Source organism: Pomacea canaliculata, linkage group LG5, assembly GCF_003073045.1.
Source record: "Pomacea canaliculata isolate SZHN2017 linkage group LG5, ASM307304v1, whole genome shotgun sequence".
In the NCBI taxonomy this organism is placed as follows: Eukaryota; Metazoa; Mollusca; class Gastropoda; order Architaenioglossa; family Ampullariidae; genus Pomacea; species Pomacea canaliculata.
The window spans coordinates 29305546-29332683 of NC_037594.1; the positions used below are offsets into that span (position 1 = coordinate 29305546).

At 35.2% G+C, this 27138-nt stretch overlaps 2 protein-coding genes and 1 long non-coding RNA gene across 5 annotated transcripts; 1 reads left to right on the forward strand and 2 right to left on the reverse strand.

Moving 5' to 3' along the window:
• Positions 1-596: 596 nt before the first annotated feature.
• LOC112564119 (beta-galactosidase-like) lies at positions 597-11682 on the reverse strand. Of its 3 annotated transcripts, none has more exons than XM_025238725.1 (16): positions 11220-11682; positions 10664-10827; positions 9668-9818; positions 9183-9246; positions 8842-8936; positions 7947-8130; positions 7231-7286; positions 6722-6843; positions 5748-5904; positions 5386-5460; positions 4956-5051; positions 4309-4413; positions 2729-2863; positions 2438-2538; positions 1951-2077; positions 597-1714 (listed from the first exon to the last, which is right to left on the reverse strand). In XM_025238725.1, exons 2-16 carry the CDS (start codon positions 10693-10695, stop codon positions 1493-1495), a joined length of 1722 nt encoding a protein of 573 aa, XP_025094510.1. In that variant the 5' UTR covers positions 10696-10827; positions 11220-11682; the 3' UTR covers positions 597-1492. The 3 variants fall into 3 exon arrangements, with proteins under 3 accessions (XP_025094510.1, XP_025094508.1, XP_025094509.1); XM_025238723.1 differs by lacking the exon at positions 11220-11682 and adding an exon at positions 11054-11213; XM_025238724.1 differs by lacking the exons at positions 5748-5904; positions 11220-11682 and adding exons at positions 6144-6300; positions 11054-11213.
• Positions 11683-11977: 295 nt separating this feature from the next.
• LOC112564118 (beta-galactosidase-like) lies at positions 11978-20894 on the forward strand. The gene is made up of 16 exons (XM_025238722.1): positions 11978-12125; positions 12568-12734; positions 13022-13172; positions 13530-13593; positions 13849-13943; positions 14383-14566; positions 14796-14851; positions 15278-15399; positions 15791-15947; positions 16215-16289; positions 16762-16851; positions 17242-17346; positions 17825-17959; positions 18115-18218; positions 18631-18751; positions 19133-20894. The coding sequence occupies exons 1-16, from the start codon at positions 12057-12059 to the stop codon at positions 19361-19363; spliced, it is 1926 nt and encodes a 641-aa protein (XP_025094507.1). The 5' UTR covers positions 11978-12056; the 3' UTR covers positions 19364-20894.
• A 1146-nt stretch (positions 20895-22040) lies between these two features.
• LOC112564121 lies at positions 22041-27080 on the reverse strand. Its single transcript, XR_003099150.1, has 7 exons — positions 26803-27080; positions 25884-25971; positions 25235-25355; positions 24795-24879; positions 24305-24414; positions 23560-23686; positions 22041-22432 (listed from the first exon to the last, which is right to left on the reverse strand). It is a non-coding gene; the product is annotated as an uncharacterized LOC112564121 (long non-coding RNA).
• Positions 27081-27138: the final 58 nt, after the last annotated feature.

Below are 27138 nucleotides of genomic sequence, written 5' to 3' on the forward strand. Positions count from 1 at the left end.
ATGAAAATGGTAGGATACTCATAAAAAGTTAAGAGCCAATTTTAATTTTGGGGTACATTTCTCATGATTGTGCAAGTCATGGGTTGCACAAACACTGTTCACTAGTTGTCTAGTAGGATGGGACACTGGAGAAAATTGGGCTAAAGCGAATATGTCCTCAAGAAGACATTTAACAATAGTCAACTGTGGCCATGCTCTGGGATGGTGGCATACCTAGCAGAGAGGTGTATCAAGGGGATGGAGGTGTCATTTTGCCTTTCAATTAATTTTTGAACTATTTTAGACAACAGCAGCGCTGAACAACACTGGATGGCTTCAAATGGTGGACCTCTGTCCATACATCCTTGTCTTAGCTAGTGGAACTAGAAGAACCCTAGTTTATTAATGCTCCCTACACACCAAATGTGTCAGTACTGGCAGAGACAGAACAGAAACCTATAGAACTGATGATCAAGGAGAGGACAGTCAACTAATACCACAGGATGCAGGGTCTCTCATCAGAACAACCAGTCCAACTTTCACTCATAGCACCGCACAGACTGAAAAGGTCACACTGGAATGGCTCCTCTCTGAATAAAATACTTAAAACATAGCTGTTGGGTGTTAAACCTTTAATATGGCAGCCTCTATCTTCTGCTGCAGCTTCTCCCACAGTCCAGCAAAATTTCAGTTTCTGAGGCTGACTGGTGTAGAATACATGCTAAAGCAGTAAGGCTGGTAAACAACATAAATACTTGGCAATATGAAGGCAACATAAATATATAGTTTTTAGCCTATTAATGCTAATTATACAGCTTACAACAATGCACCCTTATTAATTCCACAACAAACTCTCAGTGCAGTTAGTATTAAACTTATCTAAAGTCTGTTTTTAAGAAGTTCAATTATGCTCTTTGTCATCAGTCCTACATAAATGAATAATAAAATGTTTCCGATGCTAAAAGTCCAAAGACCAGTTTAATGGAGCTTGAATTGTCTGCTGCTACAAAGAACTTTCATGACCATGCAGGATTTATTTCAAACCTCTTTTAATTGTTATTTCTTGATCAACACTACATACAACCACAGATGGTGACACATCTCAAGCTTTGTGAAGAGGATTGGTGTTTTACGCTGAATCAGCAACGAAGGCTATATCATGGCATGTCAAGCTTTGTAAAGACTAGAGACAAATTGATTTTCTTTAAAACACAATAGGTAAAATTTCTTTGTACCACAGTGCTAATGTGCATGAGATATGCATGTAAGAAATAAATGCTTTAATATGTCTATTTTACTATGAGAACCATTAAAAAGGTTGACTTCACTCAAGTTTAATCTTGATACATAAATGGCATCAGGTTAAGATGTCCCCACTGTCATTATACATCATTTGAATGAGAGCATTTCTAGGTAGACAGCATTTCAATTTCATGTATTTAGTTTGCTTAGTGTGTAAAAATGACTAGGATTCCTGAATGAATCCAGACCTGATTAGCACAAAGTTTATGTCCTAATAATCGTCAGGTTCAGGTGGAGCATTAAGGTAAGGTACAGATGTAAATAAAGCAGAGCAAGAGGTGTTGAAGCTGCAAGGAGAGTACTCCAGTTCTAGAACAAAGAGGAAATTGTCGCCTGGTATTGCCATGGTTGGAGCTGGTACATAAAGTGTTACCTGAGGTCCTTTCTGAGGCCAGTAGCGACCTACATTGAAGTCATTTATGAAGGCCTGGCCCTGTCAGACAAACCAAGCAACCATTTTGGACTGTGAGCGCAAATGGAATTTTTGCTAGGTGTGGCACTGACAAACATTACAAAATTTTAAAGCCCATTTTTGCTGCAATATCAAAAAAAAAAAACCTTTATCAATAAAACTTACTTTGCTTTTTAAAAAAAAAAACCCAAATCACTCGTAGTTTGCTAGTTTTGGAACAAACGTTAAGACAAAAAGATATAAATGACCATGATTACCTTGACCCATGGCCTCATGTCAAGGTTTGTATCTCGGGGTTGATCTGCTGTATTAGGAATGTTGATTTTTCCCTTGTATATAGATGGAGTTTCAAGAGTACCAGAAATTGAAACTTCAGGAGCAAATCTAATCCAAACACAATTCACCAGAATAAAGCATCTGTTTATAGATCTAATCTTGCATGCTCACAATTGCAGTAGGAATGCATTGTGATAAAACTGAAAAACAAATCATAATGTTTTAATGTATGTAATGCCATGTCAAGTTTGCCAGTGGTCCCTATGGTTCCAACAAATTCACCCTTACTGAAAGTAAAACAAAGAAAAAGCCTTCAAGCTCATAAAACTGCTTTAAAGCAGAAATCTTTCTTAATTATTCAGATATTTAAGTACCACATAAGTACTACTTAAGTAACTGCATTAGCTATTACAAACTTAATAGGATTCAGATTAATATGCAATGATGCTTGTGTTTTAAATAACCCACCTGTTAGACCTCTCCACTTTCTGTATGTATTCCAAATGTATTGGGTATATCTCCCACCCTGACAAAAGATGGCCATCAAGTGTCACATTATAGATGATCCCCTGTTAGACAGAGATGTACAGACTGAAAAATGGGTAGATAGTGTGCTGCTGAACATGCACGATAATGAGCTTCTAGGGAGACTAAAAAATTGATGATGGTAAGTATAAGTAAAATATTTCAACATCCTACTCTTTACTCGAAACACACAGACAGAGAGACAGTAAGATACACGGTACTTGTTCAGATTACTTTGCTCATGAAGTTCATTGCCACGCCGTAGCCCACACGTCCCTGATTCTCCACAAATATGTCCAGATACTGTCCTGCCAACCCCATCACCTTCACCTGAATGATTTCATCTCTATACAACATGCCCATCGGTTTCTGTAAGAAAAGAAAACTGTGTAGAAATCAATGGTATGAATCCTACCCAAAAGAAGAACTTCAAAACTGTAAATAAAATCTCATTCTCTGCTGGAAAATACTGAAGGATTAACATGATTGCCCAAGGTTTTATCTCTGCAACCATAATAAAAGCAATTACACAAATAAGATAAGGATCCAATTAACTCAACATTCTTCATGTATGCTTCCAAATATAGTATTTGACCAAAATATACTCAACAAAACAATCTTTATCATGGCTATGAATGCATTCATCATCATAACTTTCAGGTGGGTTTATCACAGCTGGAACACCCAACTAAAAATTGTAAGGTTAAAAAAATAAAAGTTACAATAAATGACTAGGAAGATTTACTCTTTACCATAAAGCATTGATTGTAATATGTGATTAAGCATCTAGACAGGAAATAAATAGACAGGAAATAAATAAACAGTCATGAGGAAACGAAAGGCTACAAATCAGCACCAAATTACTTGAGAAGCCAATAATCACTGTTTTGCAGTATTGCATACATGCAGTCCTCAGCATTTTCTGTGGTGACTGATACCAAAATGAGAATTTCCATCACATTAATTCTATCCAAATTTCAAAAAAGCGCCAAAGGCTGCTGTTTAGTAAATTTCTTCACAAGCTTTCTTATCTCAATCTTTTCTTTCCTGCTGTGCCATGGATTTTGCTGATGATGTTTGCACTTACGTGTGTCAAACAGAAAGACATCACAAGGGAAACCGAGTGTGTGGGTGTGTGAGGGCTGGTTTTAGAGTTATAAAGTGAAGTGAAGCGAGTTTGGTGTCATGTAATTTTTTCCGATGATTATTATGAATACAAAGCACACAGAATCCTAAACTTCATACTACAATTCTGCATATGACATTGGAAAATACTTCAAATGTTGTCATGCATGAGTACATGTCCACCTGCTAATGCGCACGCATACATGCAAATATATCCTATTGATGAATCATATTTGCAAATAAAGTTGAACATTTTAATATAAATTCAATGGAATTCGCTTATTCTATATGTAATGTTTGTACACTAGGAAGGAGTTTTAATAATTAAAAGGAGTCCAGAGACAGCAAAGTCCACAATGAGTTTCACTTCAAACAAGCATATCAGGATGGAAGGAATTATAAAAAGTTTTTGTTAACCAAGACTTGAAAATTCACAGCTGTGCAAGAAAATGGATCTTTGTAGGGGTAGGGGTGGGTAGAAGGTATATATGTATGCATGTAAGTTTCAGCAAGTGAAAACTTCTTTGATGAGAAAACATTTCTGGAAGAATTAATACAAGAAATTTATGACATACACTGACATTAGTGAACTACTAGACAAACAATATTCAGTAATTATGAAAGATTTAACCTAATACATGAAAACTAGAAGGAAGAAAATATCACAGCATTTTGAAAACAAAAAGTACCTGATTCACCATAACATAACCTCGGTCCCGCACACCTTTTGTGAACAGCTCTCCATCAGCTATATTAGTCTCCAGCTTATGCCGATATAAGATGTACCCATAGTACTACAACAGATAAACAATAAAGATTCTTAAACTGTGTTTTACAACATGAATATAAGTATTTCATAAATAATTAGAATTCCAGGTCTTGTTTTACACCCTCGGTAACATTCCTTTTGCAGCCCTGTGCTCCTCGTAGAGTAACAAGGACTAAACTAAAAAATCACTCCTTTTAGCACACAGCAAAAGGATGTATGAATATATCTAAAACATCTATCTCTGAAATAAACTGAAATCTGTGCAACCCTAATTCAATCCTTAGATATAAATCCATTTAACATTCCAAGAACACATTTATATGTATATATAAATGCAGTGTAAGGAAATGGCACTATTTAGTAAGGTACTGTTAAAATGCAGCTGTTAAACGGAAGACTCTGATCAAAAGCTACATGAAACACTTTTCTTGAATGGGTATGCACTGTAGCCCTATGGTCAAGGAGCTTGACTTTCAACGAGTTAAAAATTACCTGATTTTTCAGCCAATAAGGCAAGAAATGTAACACCCAGAAATTATTCTAGTAATGAAAGCTTGCTTGACTCACATGTTTGATCTTTTCATCCTCCATAGCCAAGGGATATGTTGAGAATATGGGCCCTTCAGGACAAAGTGTAGACAAGGCATCTTGCACAGTGGACACCTGTCAACAAGAGAGAAGGCATCTAATCAAATTTACCCAATCACCCACACACACTCCCTCCCCACATTCACATGACACAATCACAACCTCTATCACCTCAAATTTTATATTTATTCTCAGCTTTATTGTAATATTCTCTCATAAGCGTGATAAAGTATGCAAGTTAAGGAAATGTAATCAAATAACTAATGTTTTCAGAGCATATTGCCAGTTCTGAATATCATCTCAGTCAACATTTTCTTCTTGTTCTGCATTTAGAAATTATTAAGATGGGGTCATATTAAGCCATTATTTAGTAACTGTAACAAGAGGCATCAATAATGATAAAACTTACAAACATCATCTCTGTTTGACCGTAGCTGGCTTTCAGGGTGTCAGGAGGAACGGGATAAGGTGGCAACTCCAGATACTAGAAAGAATATTTAAAGTTGGTTTGTTCACAATTGATCATGATAAAAAAGCACAACCACACAGGACTGAAACCCTAAAAGAAAAAATATTTGCTACTTAAGCCCACCTTTGGCCATTCAGTGTATCAATTTACTATCAAAAACCAATCTTGACAAGTAAGATTTTAATTAGTACAAAACATTAAAATAACTGCTTAGTAAGATGAAACAAGCACTCAAATAAATGCATAAGAAAAGCAGATGTAAGTTTTACAAAGAAGCCATGGCCATATGCTGACTCTGCTACCTTTGATACAATGTCTCTTATGGCATAGTACTTTGGAGAAACATCGCCTGATTCATTAAGCGGGGCATCGTAGTCATGACTTGTGGTGGCAGCCATATACGGTGGGTCATCACCCCCACCTGAGATGCCAAAGTTTGTACCTCCCTCAAACATATACCTGTCAAGTTGAAAATGTGTGAGAAAATACCAATAAGACTGACCAAAGTGCCATTTTCCCCCTTACCTGTATTTTAATAAACACTTTGTAATATGCAGAAGGGTTCCACTACCTGCTTTCCATGGCCTGATTGTGGGAATAGAAAATATGACAACCGAAATAAGCTTTGGAGAATGCAAAGAGAATTTCATGCAGAAATCAAAAAGTTTCCATCAGAAATCACATGCTTGGTTTGCTACCTTAGACACAATGTCTCTAACTGCATAGAATTTTGGAGTGACATCGCCTGACTCATTGAGTGGGGCATCGTAGTCACGACTGGTTACAGAGGTCATGTATGGTGGTTCATCACCCCCATTCCAGAAGCCAAAGTTTGTACCTCCCTCAAATAAAAACCTGTCAGTTGAGAAAATTTTTGTTTTCAGAGAATTACTAGTGAACCTGAGATACTGTCGGAATTTTGAATAATATTATTCACTTTATTTTAATCTAAAGAGAGATTTTAAACAATTTTAATTAGTTTCCTGTGGGCAAGAATAATGAAAGTTGTATAATCACAGCTTTTTGCATGTGATACTGGCATGAAATATGGTTAGTGCTTGCTTCTATCAATGTTCAGTTAATACTGTAAAAACTGCATTCATAAAATTATTGTATAACAGCCAAAGCCATCTCCATAAGCTTTCATGCACATGCACATGCACACTACAGAATTTCCATAATTATAAAAGTTGCCCAGATGTCAAAATGCATTTTCTAAAAATATATCCACTAGACAAGACATTTACTTTAACCAGTACTGTAATAAGCTACTTACAGGTTTACATTAGCACCATAAGCTAATATCAGGTCTAATGACTTGGCCACTGCTGTTTCACTTTGCACTGAATGTGGATGACCCCAGTGATCAAGCCAGCCAGTGTAGAATTCTGAGTTTACCTGCACCCAGATTGGCAAGGTCTCATGTACACTAATGTAGAAGATATTTATCCTGCTAAAATAAAGAAAATACCTAAAAGGGTGGAAATAAAAAAATAATTTAAAGAAAGACAAGACAAGTAGGGTTAGAGTTGAATCCTGTTGGATTACATTAACCTTATGTATGTATGTCCTTTGCCTAACTTAAAAGAGTCAAGTCAGGGGGTGGGGGAAATGAGTTCAGTCAACTCAAAATACTTTTAACATATTTTCAGATGTATTCTTAAGATATTGTTGTATTAGCAGTAGAGGTTGATGTTCAATGGGGTGGGGAGGGAAGCAGGTCCAGGTTAGAAATGAGAATGCAGCTATTAAAACTGTAAAACTGAAGGTTAGAAACTTATTTACCAGAGGTCCTTTTGGCTCATAGTCCCTCTGTGCCTTAAATGCAGCTGCTGGATCATCTGTAATATTCCAGATTTTTAAACTGGGTCAGAATTTTGTAAATAAATTTACAGCATCCTATTGCACAGAACAGTGATATAGCAATATAAAATATATGTTTCAATAGCTTATACTTTTCTGAGTTATCTGGAAATACTTCTCTGCCTGTGCTCTTAAATTTAAAGTATCTTAACTAAAATGCACTTTATAGATGCCATCTAATTTACTTGCTTTAAGTGGTTGAAAATATGTTACAAGGATTGTCCTATCTACTTATTAGAAGTGTTTAGAACTCAAACTATAACACTTGGCAGCAAAACTTATAAAACAAGCTTTTCAAAAAATTTATTAAACAGCCTAGCGAGATAAAAACTTTTTTTTCAAAAGGATCATACTGCAAAACTGAAGGATTATGAAGCTATAATACACAGATTGTCAGATTCCAGAATGTGAAATGAAGTTCCTAATGGCTTTTTTTTTTATTTTAAAGATCAAATATTTATTGATCCAAGAGGGCCATAAAGATGAACTGCAAATGTTGTCTTGAAATTATATCTGTTAAATGATACCTGGTCAACTGAAGACGTAAATTCTATCTTTACTAATCTTTTGATGATGATTCTAAAAGCTTAACTAAAATGAAAGTTGTCCCAAACACCAAAGTTGCCGTAAATACTCACATGTGACACCAAAATCAACTGTGGCATAGGACTCATTTATTACACCACATCTTAGGTAGGAATCAGTATTGCCGTCTGTAGTATACACAACAACATTTTCTCCCAGCACAAAACGAACTTTCTTGTACAAGAAACGCAGATAGTCATAGTCACATGCAAAGTAGCTGCCATATTCATTTTCAATCTGAAACACATGGAGCTTTTTCGATGAATCTCTTAAAATGAAAAAAGGAAAAAGGAATATTTTTGTCTGAAATGATGGTTCTCACTGTTTTCTTCCTATATATTCTCTTCTCCATGTAAACTTGCTCCAAAATAGAACTTAAAAATAAAAATCCTGGAAATTACACAAAAAACTCTCAAATATTATGTCTCATCATTCCTTTTTGTCTATAAGTGAAAAGTCTGTAAGTATTCTTTGTACATGTTTGTATGACAAATATTTTGACTAAATATTCAGGGGAAACAAATTAATGAACATCCTTACATTGTGCATAAAGAAAAAAATTTAATGTAAAACCATCATGCATAAAGAACATTGTCCACACAAACATTTCTGAACTTGGTCTGTTCATGGTACAGACAGACTTAATGTCAATAAAGGGACTACCATAGTAGTTGTGAGGATACTATTGCTAATATTTACTGTCTTGCTAACAAGGACAACTAAGGTAAATTGCTACTGTCAAAAATCTTAATCCTTTAATAGATAATGTTCAAGAGATCCACCATTAGTATTGGCTGAAGACAGTCTGCTTTATATATGTTACAAAGAGATTTTTTTTACATAAATTTAAAATAATACAAGTTCATTTTAATTTACTACATACAAACCACTTAAAGTTGGTAATTTGAATATCTTATTTAAAACACTCATGTGAAAATGTACACATACCTGTACCATAACAATAGGACCACCATTTTCATACAAGTAGGGCTGGATAGTTGTCAGAAGAACAGAGTACCATTTGTCAACACGAGCAAGGTAAACTGAAATTACAAAATCTTTCCAAATGACTCAAGCACATAAAAACTTAATTCACATAAATAAAGGTATTACAATATTTGGAAATTTAGAGAATTCTGGTATTTTGCGTTAGCACTAAAATTTTTATAAAATAATAATGAGAAACTATTACAACAAAAGATAATGAGAAATTCTTCAATAATAGCTAATTAAATCCTGATAAACTCCAAACAAAAAACATGAAATATTGAAAGTAAAACAGCCCTTACTTGGGTCTGATGTTCGCACAATCATATCTTTATTGAAAGTAAGCAGCCATGCTGGAAGTCCTCCCTAACAGATAAAATCATATCAGCAATCTCTGCATCTCATATCCCCAAGTTTATCGTTTAATCTTTTCCAACAGCTATAAAACTAAAAACAACTATAAAACTGACAAATCTTTAAGTGAAAAATTGTACTAAAGGGACACATGTATATATACATGCATGCACACACACATACAAAATAAAATGAATGGTAAATTAAGAGTTATTTCATATTGTTTTCAAAATCTAAATGGTTTATAAATAAAAAGAGAGTTGTATCATTTGTTAATTCGGCATCATTAACTGGCTTCACATCATTTTGGTTTCCACTAGATTTTTGCTTCTGATGCTTCCATTAATTATGCACAGTCTCATGCTTCAGTAAAACACACACATATATGTATCCTACAATATTGGATTAATAATATTACATATTGTAAACGTACAAACTCCACTTCTGCACATATGTATGGTCCAAGTCGCAATAACACAAGCAGTCCAGCCTCATGGGCAAGGGAGAGAAATTTTGGAAGATCAACAATGCCAGTGAAAGTGTAATTATCAGGCACAACTTCATGCATGTTCCATGGGACATATCTATCAACATAAAACATCTCATTTTTTTATTACAGCATTACAACTTAAATTTCTCAAAGCTAGTTAAAGTTAAAAAAATATTTTAATCCAATCCATAATATGTATAAAAATATTACCTCATTAATCTTTCAGGGGTGTCTGATAATATAGTAGTAGTAACAATAAATGTATTTATATAGCTTTTGGATGTTGTGTTTTCTCATAAGCTCTTCTATCTTTTACTTTCAATAGAGTATTTTATAAATTACATGATATTCAACACATGAATTTACTCATGTACTTTAATGTAACTAAGTGTTCTGAGAATGTTTAAGGTAGACTATAAAGGCTAAGCTATGATGTTTGGTAGATTAGGTTTAGATTTTGGTGGATTAAAAGCAGTTTTGACTTATGATATTTAAAAGTTACTATAAATTATCAGAATATAAGCCCACTGTAAGTTGAAAAGTATTGATCTATACCGTCGGGGTGTCAATGCATTAATATATGAGTCCAAATGCTCATTAGGCAAATCCATAGACTTTTGTGACATGGATTTGACTTTTTGCTAATCTAAGCCTAATGTGTGAAAAAGTTGTATAGTCTATAACATCTTTAATATGTCTGGGTATCATGATCTTTATAAAAATCTGACTGGTGATGAGTGTAGGCCTTTATCTCAAGAATGGAAGGTGCATGCACATTCACTCAGATTTGGGAAAATTGTATAGATATATCCAGTCATCAGGAAAAAGCCATTTGCATTCTGCTAAATCTTAAAAAAAAAACATTTTTAATGAAGTTATGGGATGAAGTATAGGAAAATTTTCATCTTGACTGCCATGGATCAGAGTGGAAGAACATACGTTTGTACAGCGTTTATTCCTGCTGCCCTCATTTTCAGAAATCTGTCTTTCCAGTAATAAGGATGCACTCGGAAATAGTGAATGCTTCCGGACACGTAACGGAACGGCTTCCCATCCTTTAGGAATGTCGAATTATTGTAGTCAATGGTGAAAGTATTGCCAACCTGTAATTAATAGTCATTAATTAATGCTCAATTGTGTGGTCAGATAATCACAAGTGCTTATTTTCTCCACTTTTACGTTCAGTATTCAATACCACTTTGAAAGGTCATTATCTTTACATTTAAATTTTGACATGATCTTTTCCTAAAAAAAATACCTAATATAAGACTTAATATAAATCTATGCGGCAATGGTGTATGTCATGCAGTACAGACGAAAAAATCTTACAACTGAGACGGCCAAAAACAATGGAAGGTAAGCGATGAACCCATGTAGTGTAACAGCCATATTGTGGTTCAATTTTTTTTTTATAAATTTCGTTTGGCAACAATTGATTACATTGTGATAACCTTAGACCGCCAAGTCAGTGAACTAGAATGGCGCAGACACTCACTTCCGGTACAGGCAGAAAGCGCAGTCCGACTGGTTGATATGAAGAATCGTTTTATAGGAGTGTCTATTTTGTTACCTTACTGTGCACATGCATCTCAGACTGATGAACACGAATTAATTAAAGGTGGTCATGATTATGTTCGTGAAATTCTGCTAAGCACAGCTGATACGTGGGATGTACGTTAAACAAGTTTGAAAAAGTTTTATAAGTGGCGGTTGATAAGGATAGTGCCAACGATTTATTCTTAAAGTTTTTAAATGGTCTCATATGTCTTCATTACAAAGCTGTAATCATGGACGTGGGATATTAGTTCATGCTGTAACGGAGATAGAATCATCAGAAATGCATGGTGCTTGCCCTATGAAGATCCCCCAGGCAGTGCCTGGACTTCGAAAGTTATTCCTTCTCGATCTAAATTAATGTGATCATCGTTTGCCGTGACTGAGATCGACTGATCGAGGTAGCCTTCTTCGCTGCTAAGTTCAGAAAAGTGTTCGATGACACTAAAAACATACTGAAATGCCCAGAAGAATGCCTACGTCGGCAACATAAATGAATTATGAATTCATTATGAATCACATTATGAATGTGATGTGCATGCGATCATGTATGACTTTAATCGAGCTGGTATGATTGACTGCAACACGACTGCCTGTGGGTTGATATATATAATCGAGCTGCAACTGAATTGCCCTCTAGGGATTAATAAAGTATTATCTTATCTTATCTTATCTATCTTATAAAGTAATCGCGGTTGTACAGAGAAGTCGATAGAAGGGGGCGTTGACCCATGTGATTTTTATGTGACTTAAATTTTTTACCACGTGACTGGACAAAATGGAAGTGTGCAGGGTGTTCGTTGCTGGAAAGATTTTACTAGTTTTCCTTACAGTTATCTTTGGTTTTGTGAGTGTTTCAACTGTTTACAACTATTTTCATTAGTAAATCAATACATATATGTAAAAATTCCACATTACAGAGTGATACTGAGATCTTCTTATTGTGAAAAATGGCAGGGCTTCGATTTACTATAGTTTATTAAAAGGTGTAAAAATATCAGAGATCTATACGTACAGAATTAAAGCCTTGAGTCGGTACTGAAGGCCGGATACGGAATTCAAAATATTATAATTTAAAAGCTGTTTAAAGCTATTTCAAGTTTCACTTTGACATATTATAGTTTAATTTTACCAAAGTAATGTAATCAACCATGCTTACAGCAATAATATCTGAATTCATATAATTTTTTTTTTAATCTTAGTGTTTGCACAGAAATATAAATGAACACCTTCACCATTAAAAATTATGTGTTTCAAGCCACCATAATCTTAATTTTATTTTTCTTTAGGCGGAGTGTAGGAACTTTACCATTGATTATGCAAACAACACTTTTGCGAAAGATGGAATCCCTTTCCGCTATGTGTCGGGTAGCATCCATTACCAACGAATTCATCCAGATTACTGGCAAGACAGGTTGATGAAGATTAGAGCAAGTGGTCTCAATGCAATTCAAACGTAAGTAAAACACTTCAGTGGCTGTGATTAAAGTCAAATTATATTTATGAACATTCTACATTTTAAAATTTAAAGGAAAAAAATCAAATTCCTCTGTCATCCGATTCACAGAATGTAGAATTTATGTAAAGAAAAGGTATCTTCCCCATAAAATCCGGATAAGACTATTTTGTATAGTTGAAATATGCAACTTTGAATGTAAAGCTTGTGAGTAAGCAATTTATTTTTGTCACTGTAGTATATGTTGTTCTTTAAAAAAATCATTTAATTGTTCTCTTGTTTTGTAGCTATGTACCATGGAACGTACATGAGGTGGCTCCTGATCAATACAACTTCACAGGATGGTCAGACCTTCCTCGATTTTTGAGCTTGGCTAATGAGCAGGGTTTGGTTGTGCTTTTAAGGCTAGGACCATACATATGTGGTGAATGGGAGTTTGTAAGTTGAAAATAACTTTTATCAAATTACTTTTAACAATTATATATTTCTTCGAACTAAAACTGTATATGAATTGATTGCAACATTTTCAATTGCTTTGGACTTAAGTGTGAATCAAAGGCCAGTTTCATAATGCCAGAATGGCTATCAGCAGCAATTAAAATAGAAGGATATTCGAAATACTCAACCTTCATGATACCAAATAACCACATTTGGAAGATGACCAGTTATCATTTGAAAAGCAAAATTTAAGAGTTTTACTCAAGTTTTCCAATGCCACTTAAAATGGTCAAACATTTAAAACTATTTCTCTGCTATATTTAAGTTACATGAATTTTGAGTTGCAACGTTTTACAGGGTGGGTTTCCAGCTTGGCTTCCAACATTAAAAAAGAACATGATTCTACGCTCGTCAGATCCTAGTAAGTAATTGTTAAAAACTGAAAGTATTGTAGGTAAATACCAAAAAATTCACTTCAGTTATCTGAGCTAACTTTAAAAAATAAGTTTTACAATTGTCGATTATTTTTCACATATGCAGACAATGTTTTGCATTAGGTACCATAAAGTTTGTTTGTGTATATCTATTTGTATTTTGCATTTTGCAGTGGAGATCTAGCACTAGATGGATTTATGCCTTCAGCCATATCTAATCACATGTCCTTTCATTTTTGCAGCATACCTGGACCGAGTGGACAAATGGTTTACAGTTTTGCTGACTACTGTAAAACCATTCTTATATGAAAATGGTGGACCAGTTGTTATGGTTCAGGTTATTATCAAAAAATGTGTTGTTTTAATACAGCATAAATTTAAGTTCTCTTTTTCTTACAAAAGCAATAATACATTTGAATTATGTGCATTAAAAAAAAGCAACATGTAATAATTAAATTGCTAGTGCTAGCCTCAGTCATTCATGATATTTGTTCTTTATTTCCTTAACCATAGAACTCAAAAGAAGTGGATGCACATTATCAAAAGTGCTGAAAGCAAGCGTTAATGAATTAGGCATATGCATCTGCTTCCACATTAAATTTTAATCTCTATTAATGCATCACAGTGTAGGATGGCTTTAAAACTAAGAACACAATGAGGTTATTCAGCCTCTCTGAATTGCTAATCTGTATACAATCCACATTCCCAGATGAAGGTGGGAGCTGCTTTCTAATTGAGCAGCTGTTATTTTTGTATGCACGTTAATGTCTTTCCAGATTGAGAATGAATATGGGAGCTACTTCACGTGTGATAGCAATTACATGCATTTTCTCTACAACAAAGTGCGCCTCATTCTTGGCAACAACATTGTTGTCTACACAACTGATGGTGATGGGGATGGTTATCTCAAATGTGGCACTATTAAAGAAGCATATGCCACTGTCGACTTTGGTATTACGTGTGAGTTTATGATTTTTTTTACTCCTGCATATGTATAATGGATTTAGAACATATGACACAGGAAAGGATCATATATGAATCATTGAAAGGTGGTGACATGAACAAAATATTAAAAGAGAGGTCAGTGTCCTCTTTTGTCTCAAAAGTTTAGGCAGATTACTATAAATTATTGATATTACATGCTTGCATACAAGAATCAAAATGGATATTTTTTGTTTGCATTATACAGTCAATCCAGAAAATGCTTTTAAGCCTCAAAGGGATCATGAGCCAAAAGGTCCTTTGGTAGGTACATCACTTAATATGTAATTCTTGATTAGTACCTCAGGTCAAACTCCTTTTTCAGAATTCTTTATCACTTCATTTTCACAAACATGAGTAAAGGATCACAACTATCTTGTACATAACTAAAATTTTGGCATTGGGATTTTTTTTTAATGTCTTGCATATAAGCAGTAATCGATATGTGAAGATCCTTAGTCAGAACCATTCTTTTTGTTTTTTGTAAACTCTGAGAGTTTTATGCATAGTATCTGTCTTGTATACAAGAGGGTGGAAATGTCAAGGAACTCAAGTATCTTTTGTCAAAAGGATCAGTTTTATTGTCATAAATTCTGTTTGCATCTTACCCTTTTCTAAGTTTTTACTTAGTAAACAAACATTCAAACCACTTATGCATTGCATGTTCTTTATTCTGTTTTCATTTTACAGGTGAACTCTGAGTTTTATACAGGTTGGTTGGACCACTGGGGCAGTAGCCATTCAACAACAAAAATAACAGATGTTGCCAAGTCTTTGGACATGCTACTAAACTATGGGGCCAATGTTAACATGTCAGTATAGCCATATGATTAGTAATCATGATGCTGAATAAACCATGTTGGCAGACAGCAAAATTTCTCAAGACAAACTTGTTTCAGAAATGTTTTGCAAATGACTTGGCTTAGATCATTAAAAGATGCAAAACATATTAAAAACATATTAAAACTAAATTTGAGCAAATAATTCCATTATGTTCCCACTGTACTAGCTTTCAAACACAATCATATTTACGAAAGTCAAACTAATTTTATGTGGTGCCATCAAATGTCATCAAATAGGAGGGACGAGTGCTTATGTAGGTTAGGTTAATTTTCAAAATTATTCACCATGTATACATGTTTTATCCTGAATCTACAGAGTTCAAGATGACACTCTTTTTGACAATATTTTCTTTTCTGATAGGTACATGTTTGAAGGTGGAACTAACTTTGGCTTCATGAATGGGGCAAATGGCCCATCCCTCCAACCTGTACCAACAAGTTACGATTATGATGCTCCACTGAACGAATCAGGGGATGCCACAGAGAAATTTTATGCTGTCAGAGACATTGTATCAAAGGTACCTCTTATTTGCAAAGATTGCAACATTATTGCTAAACATTTTCATTCATTTCTGATATGAAATTTATTTCATTCTCTTTGTCCACCCTGAAAATTTTGGATTCAATGTTAGAATAATTTAAATATGTATTTCATTGATTGAAATTTTATGTTGAAGCATTGAATAAAACAGGAAGAAATTTGATAGAGAGTCATCCTCACACTTTTCTTGACTTGAAGAAAGATATTTAAAGTTTAATAGCAGTTGTAAACATGTTTTTTGCAGTATTTAGTTCTTCCACCTGGACCTGTGCCTCCAGATACACTAAAGGGAAATTATGGACAGACTAATATGGTGTTTGTGAGTTCTGCTACATCTTTTCTTAGTATTTGAAGTGGTTTTGTGTTTATTCTGTTTGCACTTTGTAGATGTATACATCTACTTGGCATTTTAGGTTTGGTAGCATGGTAGAATTGATATTGGAAATTACTTACAAATACCCTGTACCATCTTGTGATCTCCACCAGTTTCCACAATTTAAGAAGAAAATTTGAGATGGATTTTGCAGTAATTATAATTAAAGAATGAGTTGGCTTGCATGAGGTTCTCGATCTGAAGAAATTTTGCTAAAGATATACTTGTTGTATTGTTTGCCTACTATTTTAAGCTGCATTTTATATTGTGGATTCCCATTTTTATTATTCTGTACCAAATTTGCATTGTGAAAAAACAATAGGGATATCAGTGTAAATATTTGATGTGTTTACTTCCTGCAAGTACACTTTTATAACCTTAAAGGTGTATTTAAAAAAAAAAGCCTTATTTTGGTCAGGTATCTACTATTCAAGATGCCTTGTCCACACTGTGTCCAGAGGGTCCTATAAACTCTATTTACCCTCTGTCAATGGAAGAAGTTCAGCATGTGAGTATGGGTAGTAGAATTCTGGATTATTATCTCTCTCTCCGCCATCGTTAATCTTTATTTTTGTCTTCTTCCCACCTTATATTCTCCCTTCAATACTTTTTTCACCTTGATTTTCTGCAGGTCTTGTTTCTTTGTTTGAAAAACTGTATCGAATGGAAAAGAATTTGCAAGAACTATGTTGTTCTGAAAGAGATCCTTCTTTTTTAAGTATCAATACTGATTTACTGATTTATTTCAGAGAACAAAATTCTTTCTGTAATGTTCTCGATTTTTTTCAATTTTGATAATAAAATATAAGCACCTCTTTTATGGTGGCATTCTTGTGTCTCTACAACTCTGAGAATGACAACAACTGGATAAACTGACTTTTGGTTCTTTCATTTTCAGTACTATGGCTTTATCCTGTATCGATATAAGTTGAAAACCAGTGTGCAAAATGGACTTCTGGAAACAGACGGAGTCAGAGATCGGGGTTATGTAATGGTAGACCAGGTATGGTGGTGCAATAAACATTTTATAAATATTTTTCATTTATATATGTATTGATTTATTGGTATTGTAAAATTATTACTGGACAGAATGATTTAGATTCTACTATGTAAACTCTGATCTCATTCATTTTCATCTAATGCTGGCAATGTCCACCTTAAAATAATACGAGTGTGTTTGTTGGCTTAAAATCATAAATGATATGTAAGCCTTTAGTACACGCATCTTGGGGCAGAATGATGCTTTTTGTCCATCATCAGTAAAGAGAAAGAAGATACTTGTCCATAAATGTGAAAATAACACTTGTCTGCAGTTGTGAAAGAAAAAAAAAGCGGTTCCAGTAAAGAGTGTACTAAAGGCGAAATGCCTCTTTTTCTTCAGAATAGTAATTATGATATAATTGCTCATGCTAGAGGTCAAGTGCTTTTTAACATTTTGAAGTGTTGCCTTTTTCCTACCCAACATTTTTTCTTTCAAACAGCTACCAATGGGAATTTTAAACCGAAACATAGTAACAAAGGTCAACGTAACAGGATCACCTCTGCAGTATCTTGACATTCTTGTTGAAAATCAAGGACGTATTGGTTATTCTTCATCAATCAATAACAATACAAAGGTATATTGACTACTCAGAAAGATTTTGTTCTCACAATTATCATCGTTGTTGTTTCCAGTGCAGTTCTTAACATGACAATAGTTATTGTGCAGGAGGAGGAGAATACTAGTCTACTGAGGTTGAAGTTATCGACTGTATGTCTATTTTTTTTGCAGGGTATAATTTCTAATGTCACACTTAATGGTGAGGTGCTTACTGGATGGGAAATCTATCCTATTCACTTTGAATACATTGTAGCTGTGTCCAAATCTTTGCTAAGGTAAGAAATGGAATTATTCCAAATTCAAAAGTCTTTGAAGAAGTGAAATGAAGAGAAAATTCACAATATAGTCAAACGTCCTTCCTTGTTAGCAAGGCATCAGCATTTTTCATTGTGGTTTTTATCCTTTAAAGTTGTTGGTTTTTGGGTTGTTTTTTTTTTTGCCTACCTTCACCTCCAATTTCTTAGTGAGAAAACTAGACAAATTTCCAAAATCACATATATTTAAATACTAAGGGATTGAGATTATCATTTGTGAGGAAACTTACAAAGATTTGTATCCAAGATTTTAGAATTGTTCACTTGTTCTATTCCATGTACATTCTGATACTGGAGGCAAGTTATTTAATTTTTATCATTTAATGAAAGCGATATATTTATATAGAGTTTGGTTGCATGCATACATGTATAGGTCAAGGCCTAAAGTGTCAGGAAATCTGAAGACGCCTTCAATATATAAGGGCAAAATTAATATAATTGATGCACCAGATGAACCCAGAGACACCTTTTTGGATATGAGACCTTGGGTAAAGGTAGGAAACATTTATGGTCTGTTTAGATATTATATGGCTGTAGCAAAATGAAAGTGTGTTATACTGTTCATTAATCATGACATGTTTCAGGGCTTCTGCTAAGGCTAAACAGATTTTAACAAATTTGAATATTGACAGAATTGAAGGGGTCCTCCGAATTAAATGTACACAATAAGCAGAAGCCCTGATGTTTTCTGCAATAGTAGTACCCTCAAAATACTATTAAAGGAGTAAGAATCGTTGGGACAGTTTGATAGTGTACTGGTAAAAATGTTGCTTGTCACTACTACAGTTACCCTATAGTCCTGGATTTAGATCTCAGGACACATGTACTTCTAAATATGACCCTTGTTGAAATGTTTTATGCTTTGATATTTTCAGGGTCAGGCATTTGTGAATAACTTTAATCTGGGTCGTTACTGGCCTCTGGAAGGTCCCCAGGTTACTTTATATGTTCCAGCCCCAGAGCTGAAAAAAGCAGGAGACAATGAGCTGTTTCTTTTTGAACTTGAAAACTCTCCATGTGATAATAGTGATTCCTGTTCAGTAACCTTCACTGACACTCCATACATCAATGCTCCACCTCATCCAAAAAAAACTTTCAAGCAGTAAAACCTTTTGTGGAAAACTGGGCATCTCACAAAGTGCACTGAAAATGTCATTATCTTTTGAAAAGATTATTCTTTCATTTCTTATAGTCTGATGAAAGAAAAGTGTAATTTGACATATTTTACAATGCACTTCATATGACGAGCACATAGTTTGCAGTTTAAAAATGTTCCTGTTTTTTTTACTAACCCTGTTTTTGAGGGTTATCATTTAGGGTACAGTGTATTTCATAAACTAATGTATACAATTTGCTTACAAGTTTACTCTTTTGTATCTGCCAGTATTGTATAAATTTATTATCTTTATAACATTTAACACTTTTTATGACAGTATGACAGTCTTACCATATCATAGACAAAAGCTGCAATTTGAAGGTGTATAGAGTATGCATAGACAGTTTAAAGATCTACAATTTTGCTAAAAATAAATATAGATAATCCCATCAAAAATTAATTGAGGATGGTGATACGTATAGTGTACTATATGTGTTATCTCTGATGTGAAAGAAGATTAAATACATGTTGACTGCCATGTTTGATGAGGTTGGTAAAATCCTTCACAAGAAATATCAGCTAGATAATCCAACTATGATGGAAATCGTCCTTAATTTTGTTATATACAAAAATGAGTGAGATCTCAGGTCCAGCATGATGCGTTCTTAAAATGCAGCGATCATTGGTCTCAGATTTGGAACTCTTTGCTTATATCTCTTCATTTACCCCAAGTACTTTTTTGTCCATAGACTTATACTGTTAACAATTGGTTATCTCTTATCAGTAGCTCTTGCTAATATTCATGATATATCTAAACCCTTGTTCAAGTAAGCATTAAAATGGTGCTTCTTTCTAATGTTTGTATGCTATACCAGGACATACAATGAAAAAATTGAATTTGCTAACGGTCATATGAAAAATGTTGTGGTTTGTGATAATTCATTTCCAGACTCCATACACCCAGCCTTCAAATTTTCACCAAAACTATGTGTTGTTGGCCATATCATGGTAAAATTTCTGTATAACTATAAATTTTGACTGTGATAAATTTCTATTTTTTATACATTTATAGGTAATATATTGATAAACATTCCAAATGTCAACTGCTGCAGTGACTCTCACAAAGATTTTGTCTGTTGCCATCAAGAATTTAAATTCCCTTTCTCACGAGACACAGAAGTGGGTAGCTTTCTTCATATCATTGAATGAGAGGCTAGGCAAAAGTGGAATGAGTTTTTTTGTGAGAAAATTCCTTGTATGAGAAAAAATCTGCTCAATATTAGACTGAGAAAATTGCCTCGGCGAAAAAAAAAAAACTCAAAAAGGGAGTGAAGAGAGTAATGCAGCTACAGCAGCTATGAAGAAAACAGAAACAGTAGTCTGTAATTCATGTTTGATATGGGCTCTGTTAAAATGGAGGCTTTTATCTGGCACAGGAAACTTCACAACTTACACTGGTGTTGCTAAAGAATTGTCAGAGGGTACAAGATGCTAAATGAGTGGGATTCAAAAATCGAAATAAAAAGGAAGCTAAAAAGGAAGCATGGCTTGTTGAACTTTGTTATTGGTTTATTTTTGTTTTTGACAAAGCTGATGCTTGTGACCCAACCCAAGTATGAATACAAATTGTTTTAAATCAAATGTCATTATTCTAACACGCTAACATTTTAATACCTGAAAACATGACGTAGTTAACACTCTATGCGCTATTAGTAACGCAGATTAGCATACAAAAAAATAAAAATGTAATAAGATCCCCAAAAAACAATTAAAATTTTCGGAAACTAGGTAGAACAGTATTTAAACACATGATGAAGTAAGGGTGATATGCTCCTGTAAGCAAACTGATCTGTAAAGGATTAACTGTGTAAAACATTCCTAACTCAAGCTGTTTTTTCTTCTGGATCCCTATAGCACCTCTGTTGTCTGTAGGCTGTTGAAAAGACCATCTCTTTGATGTTTCCATTGATAGTGTCTGCCTCACAGGCCATTGTGTTTTGGGCAGCAGAATTTGCCTTCATCCTTGAAGATATGCTAGGGTCTTGGATCTTTTTCAAGTCAAAGTTTGGCTTTGGCAGAGCAGCGTTCTGCTCTGTCAAAGAATTTGGCAATCCAAAAAATGAAATAGTCATATTATCTTCTAAAGAAAGAAAACAGAAGACAATGCCAAGACTATTGAACCATAAGTCTAATCATGCACCCAAGCAAAGTGGTGTTGAAAGCAGATATGATACATAAAGTCTATGCTGAAAGTAATCCAGAATCGCATCAACACCACCGCTGAGGAAATGCAGGAGCACCTATGGACCTTTAACTATCGAATCCTGATTATAAAACATCTACATTACCAGCGACATCTCTTCCACAACTTTAGAGTGGAGGAAAGAACAAGAAAGGTACCCTGAGTTTAAGCTAGAGTGGGTATATGCGCGGCGGATGGATGGGCAGAGGAGTGAGGGAGAAAACATATAGTGCATGATTTTAGTAGTCATTAGTCAATGAGGTCCGTGAATGGAAGGAAAGATAATGCCACGGATGCGTGAATCGTTATGAGAAGGTGAAGAATCATGAGGCTGTATTTTAGGTCTAAGACAGTGTACGTGTACCACTGGCAACGTTTTTATTGTTTTCCTCCACTCTTCACCCTCCCGCTTCTTGCACCATATTTAAACACCGAAAGCAGAGCACTTGGTGCGAACTTTTATTCATGTATTTATATATAAACATAAATGAGCATACAATAGCCTCAATCTATGTACACCACGTTGGGCCTGAAATTTAACTTTGTTGCATAAACTCTTCTGGCACTCAAATGGTAAACCAAAATATATGCTACTGATGCAAATACCGCAACCAGAAAGCACACATGCCACACACACACATACAAATAAATAAGTACATAACTAAAACCTGGTCAAGTTTACAAAGCCAAAGGCGCATTTAAACTATTAATCTTCTATGTTGAATGTGCAGCTGTGTCAATAAATTCGTTTTAAAGATTATTCAGAAACATCTTTCAGACATTTTCATATGACGATCTTTTTCCACCGAATCTGCAAAAGACAAAGACGAACCCATCCTGAAAGAGAAAACAAATTCATTATTAACATTTCTCATGAAGTGTAATATCCACCTATGATAATGCAGATAAGCAGAAACAAACCTCTAGCATATGCTTTATGAATTCAGTATTCTCCCGACAACCGAATTTTAATTTTATTACCGTTGGAACTGATTTTAAGTTCACTTCTAATATAAAAACTATATACAGTGGTACCTCGACATACGAGTTTAATTCGTTCGTAACAAATGCTCGTATCTCAAAGCAACATTGAAATTCATTGAAATGCCATTAATCCGTTCCAGCTCCCAAAAACACCACCTCAGTTGCTTTTGTTAAGTGTTTTTGAATAAGAAAAAGTGTATTTACAAGAAGAAACATATATTTATGATAACAAATACATATTCTATAAAAAATATTAAATTTTTCGTTTGTGGAAGTGTGGGATCTGCTTCAGCAAATCACCGTAAATCGCTCGTGCCTTCTCACACATGATGCTTTGTGTTAAGGTTCCTCCTTGAAGCTGCTTCTCTGTCACCCACACAGTCAATAGTTCTCCATCTTTTCATGGAGAGAAGTCCGGAGCTTAGAAATTATTGTAACCCCATATTGTACCTTTATCAAGTTTAAGCTCAGAACATATCATTGATGTGCTACCCGTACATTCGCCAAGTCAATTACTCGCACACCTTGCTCATGTTTTTCTACGATTTCGCGCTTTAATTCAATAGACATCATCTTCTTCGGACCATGGTTACAAAAATAAATGGGATAATGTTTTGTAAATGTACAAAAAGCATAAAAACGCTAACCCAACTTATCAAAAATGCTTCGAAAACGAGGGAAACAAGCACACAGACTGAGGTCTAGTCTGAGGTGGGAGAAACTGTTAGACAGTGTTAGACGGTGTAGTGTGCGATTCCTCGTATCTCAAATCTTGCTCTTATCTCGAAGCAAAATATCGCTCGCTCGGCGGCTCGTATCTCAAAACACTCGTATGTCAGGGCACTCGTATGTCGAGGTACCACTGTATATATAATTTCTAATGTAATCATGGCGTCTGCGTGTAACCCTTTCCACTTGGTGACATAAGTGCTTGTTTTATTTTGCTTCATGGTTAATTTAAGGCTTCGTGAAGTACTTACTTTGACAAGCCCCGGCAAAGCTTTCCAGAATGTGATGTTAGGGACCATATCCAAGCCTTGTGCTTCTCGCCGCGTTCTGTTAAAGATGATTCCACCCACCAGGTATACAAACAGCAGAACAAAAAACCTGTCAATGGTAAGAAGAAAAACATAGAGGAGTTTTGCTTGTTCAGCCTCTCAACCCATGAGCTCGTTTCTTTTAATAATATGTGTTGGTCTGCAGCTACTGAAACATCAACTCCCTTTATACACATCCACAAGTGTATCGAAACTAAAAAGAAGACATCAAAATGTTTTATTCAAGTTCTTGTAATAATGAGGTTCCATTGCATTTGGAGACAAACACATGAAGATCATGCCCTTTAGTTCCAGTTAACGTACATAAGACACTGTCGTTCCTCAAGATCCCGTTAGAGTTTCTTTGACATATCATTATATGGTATCCCCATTGTGGGGATATAGCTGAATATATTGTGATGCCTTAAGAAATGCAAAATACCCTTCTGTCCTCAGTTCTCAATAAATGAGGATTCAACCCTGTCTATAGTGAATCTAATGTGCTCTGTGAACTGGTGCAAAATGCTGCTTTGTGTCTTTTCTTGCCTTTTGGAAAATACCTAAAATTCATCTCAAAAAGATTCAAACGAACTGTGATATAATCTCACTACGACACACTTCATGGGGGAAAATATAGCAAGTGGGAATCCAGAGTCATGAAATATTAAATAATAAATAGTAAACATACACAATAAGAAGGATGCTACCACCGCTCAAGCCGACTTCAATGGTAATGTTGATTGGTCCAGAAGAAGTGCAGCCATCAGGGCACCCACAGGCAGTCGTGACTTCAAGATACTGGTGAAATGAAGGAAAGCGTTAACGATAACAACAACAACAACAAAGCAACTGATATCGCGCAGCATCAGGACTGCGATAGATCGCACTCTCTGTGCACACCAATAATGATAAATAAAAGATAGCCAGTGGACAGTGAGGTATGTTGTATAGGCACAATGAACAACATAAAGATGAGGTACAAAGATGTCTGAGAACCAGTCTTTCCATATGCTTTATATGCATTATAAACTTTTCCAAGTTGGCTTCAAGACTAGTCAAATGTTCGACTTAAATCCAGTACTAGATACGGAAGAATTACAGACTTGTATATCCAGTATCAACGGTATCTAGATATTGAGATATTGACCAGAAGATTAACACTTGATGTCAAAACTCACATATACTGTCGACTCCTGTTCTCCGATAGCGCGCATTGAGGGTGTAGTTGCTGATGGATCACAAATAAAGGTCACCCAGGCTTGTCTGTTTAACACACACACAGGCAATGAATGCATGCAAAAGGATACTTTCGCCATGTTCCCATGTTTCATTTTCCAACTAAAAGAAATATCTGTAGCGCATCCATTTTTCACTGTTTTATGAGTTTCTTAAGAAATGATTATAGTGGACTCTGATTGCTCCTTAGCAGGTAAGTAATTTCTGCATCGGCTTCAAAGGTCCTACAGCAGGTTCCTATAGGTTTTTATTTGGCCAGCAGGATCGTCCAGATGCCAGTCGAAGTGTTTGTGCAGCTAAATGGGTGGCTGTCAGATGGGAAGGTAAAACAAAACTGCAAAGATGATGTAAGATAATGCAGGCAACAGGAAGATGTGAATACCTGAACACATCAGTGTAACTCGTGTAGTAGATTTTGCGTTTTGTCCATCGTAGGAAAAGACAGCTGAACTGGCTGCACCCACCATGTACTGCGCCAGGTTATCTGCACTCTCTTGACACACCTGTAACAGTTAAAGTTTGCAGATTTGTTTTAGAATTTTACAATAAACATGAATTTTAACATGAATTTTCAGTGTAAAAAACATCATTGCTGTCAATCAGAGTTTTATAACGAAATGCAACTTTTATTTCAGGAGTGAACTTAGTGACTATAAATTTTTCTGAAGTTTTTGAATTACATCGAAATTTTTTCTTTCCTTTGTTCGTTCTTTTATCGTCTTTTTTCTTTCAGTTAATGTATCGTTGTTTAATTTTGTTTGTGTATCTATCTAGGACGTCTTCTGCGTGAATTAAAAAGATAGAAACATTTAAGGATCGAAGCCTAACGAATCTGCTAAGAGAAAACAGACGAGTGACAGGACAAAAAGTTCAGTTCTTTTTAACCTTATCAATCTATCACAGTGCTTCTTTTTTATGTTGAAATTCCTAGACTGAGTACAGCTCAAGTATACCAAAAACAAAACAAGAGAGAGAGATGAAGGTTAGAAAGAAGTAGGTTGGGAAGATGTTGCACACACGGGTTGTCTTACCGCGGCATTTTGGCAAGAACCTTCGGTGAATGGCGTGCAGGGATTATAGGAATACTTGTAGGTATCCTCGGCCAAAACATCAACAAAACTGAAAACAAAATAAGAAAATAGAATTTTAAGGTGGCTTTATAACTCATCAAAACTTTCCTGTATGTTCGGGCCTAAAAAAACAAATAAACAAACAAAAACACACACACACACACACACACACAGACGAAGAGGGAAGAGAAGAAAAGAGAAAAATAGAGAACATAGAAAATTACTAAAAGATACAAAATAAAGAAAAGAAATATTTAAAAATCATCATACATGCTAGTGTTTTCTGACTGCAAAGTAGTTTTGTTTTTCTATGGTTAATTGAGTGTGGCTTTTTACGATGGAATCTTCTGGACAGGCACATAAACTAAGCCAATTGTGATAAAGGGCTAGTCATTTATCACCAGCACGTTAACACTTGATAGATAATTAGTTATCTGAGTCATCAAGTACTTATACACTCGACAAACCACACCATCACAATGAAAGCAGAAGCCGAAAGCCTGAGCAGTCTGAACTGTACTGGCGATTAGGTTGATGGTGAGGATGTCGCACATTTAAACACCAAAGGAAATAGAACTGGCGATGACTTCAGGTGTAAATGTTGTCAGGTTAGAGGATTCAAAAAAACGTAGTTATAAAAATACTGACCGATGAAAAGCCATCAATGGCGATGACTGATTGAAAACTGAGCGGGGATAACACCACGGGGACAAACACTGAAGGTTGACTTGGGAAGAAGGGGAGGACGAGACTTGTTCTGCATGTCTATCTAGTGATGAACGGGTTAGAAAAACCAGCAGGAAAGTAAACAACAACAACGACGACGACGATGACGACGATGATGATGATGATGATGATGATGATGATGATGATGTCTTACTATGGAGTTCCATCAGTCTTGGCGAGACTGGAAACATCAATAACACGACCATCATCCAGTATACAGCTACATCCGTCAGTACTAACGCATTGCACCACTTGGCCTCGCACTACACTCACTGACACCAGCACAACACCACCACCACTGACACCGACAACGACGACGTCTTGACGTTTCTCGACGACATTGTGCGACAAACCACGGGGGTGGCCAGGAGACAACTTGCCGATGCAAGCGGTGAATGACGGAGGCGTTGCAGTGCCGTTGTGTGGCGATTCGATGACTAAGTTTATCTTTAAAAAAAAAAAAACACTGCAGCCGGAGCAAAGGTTTATA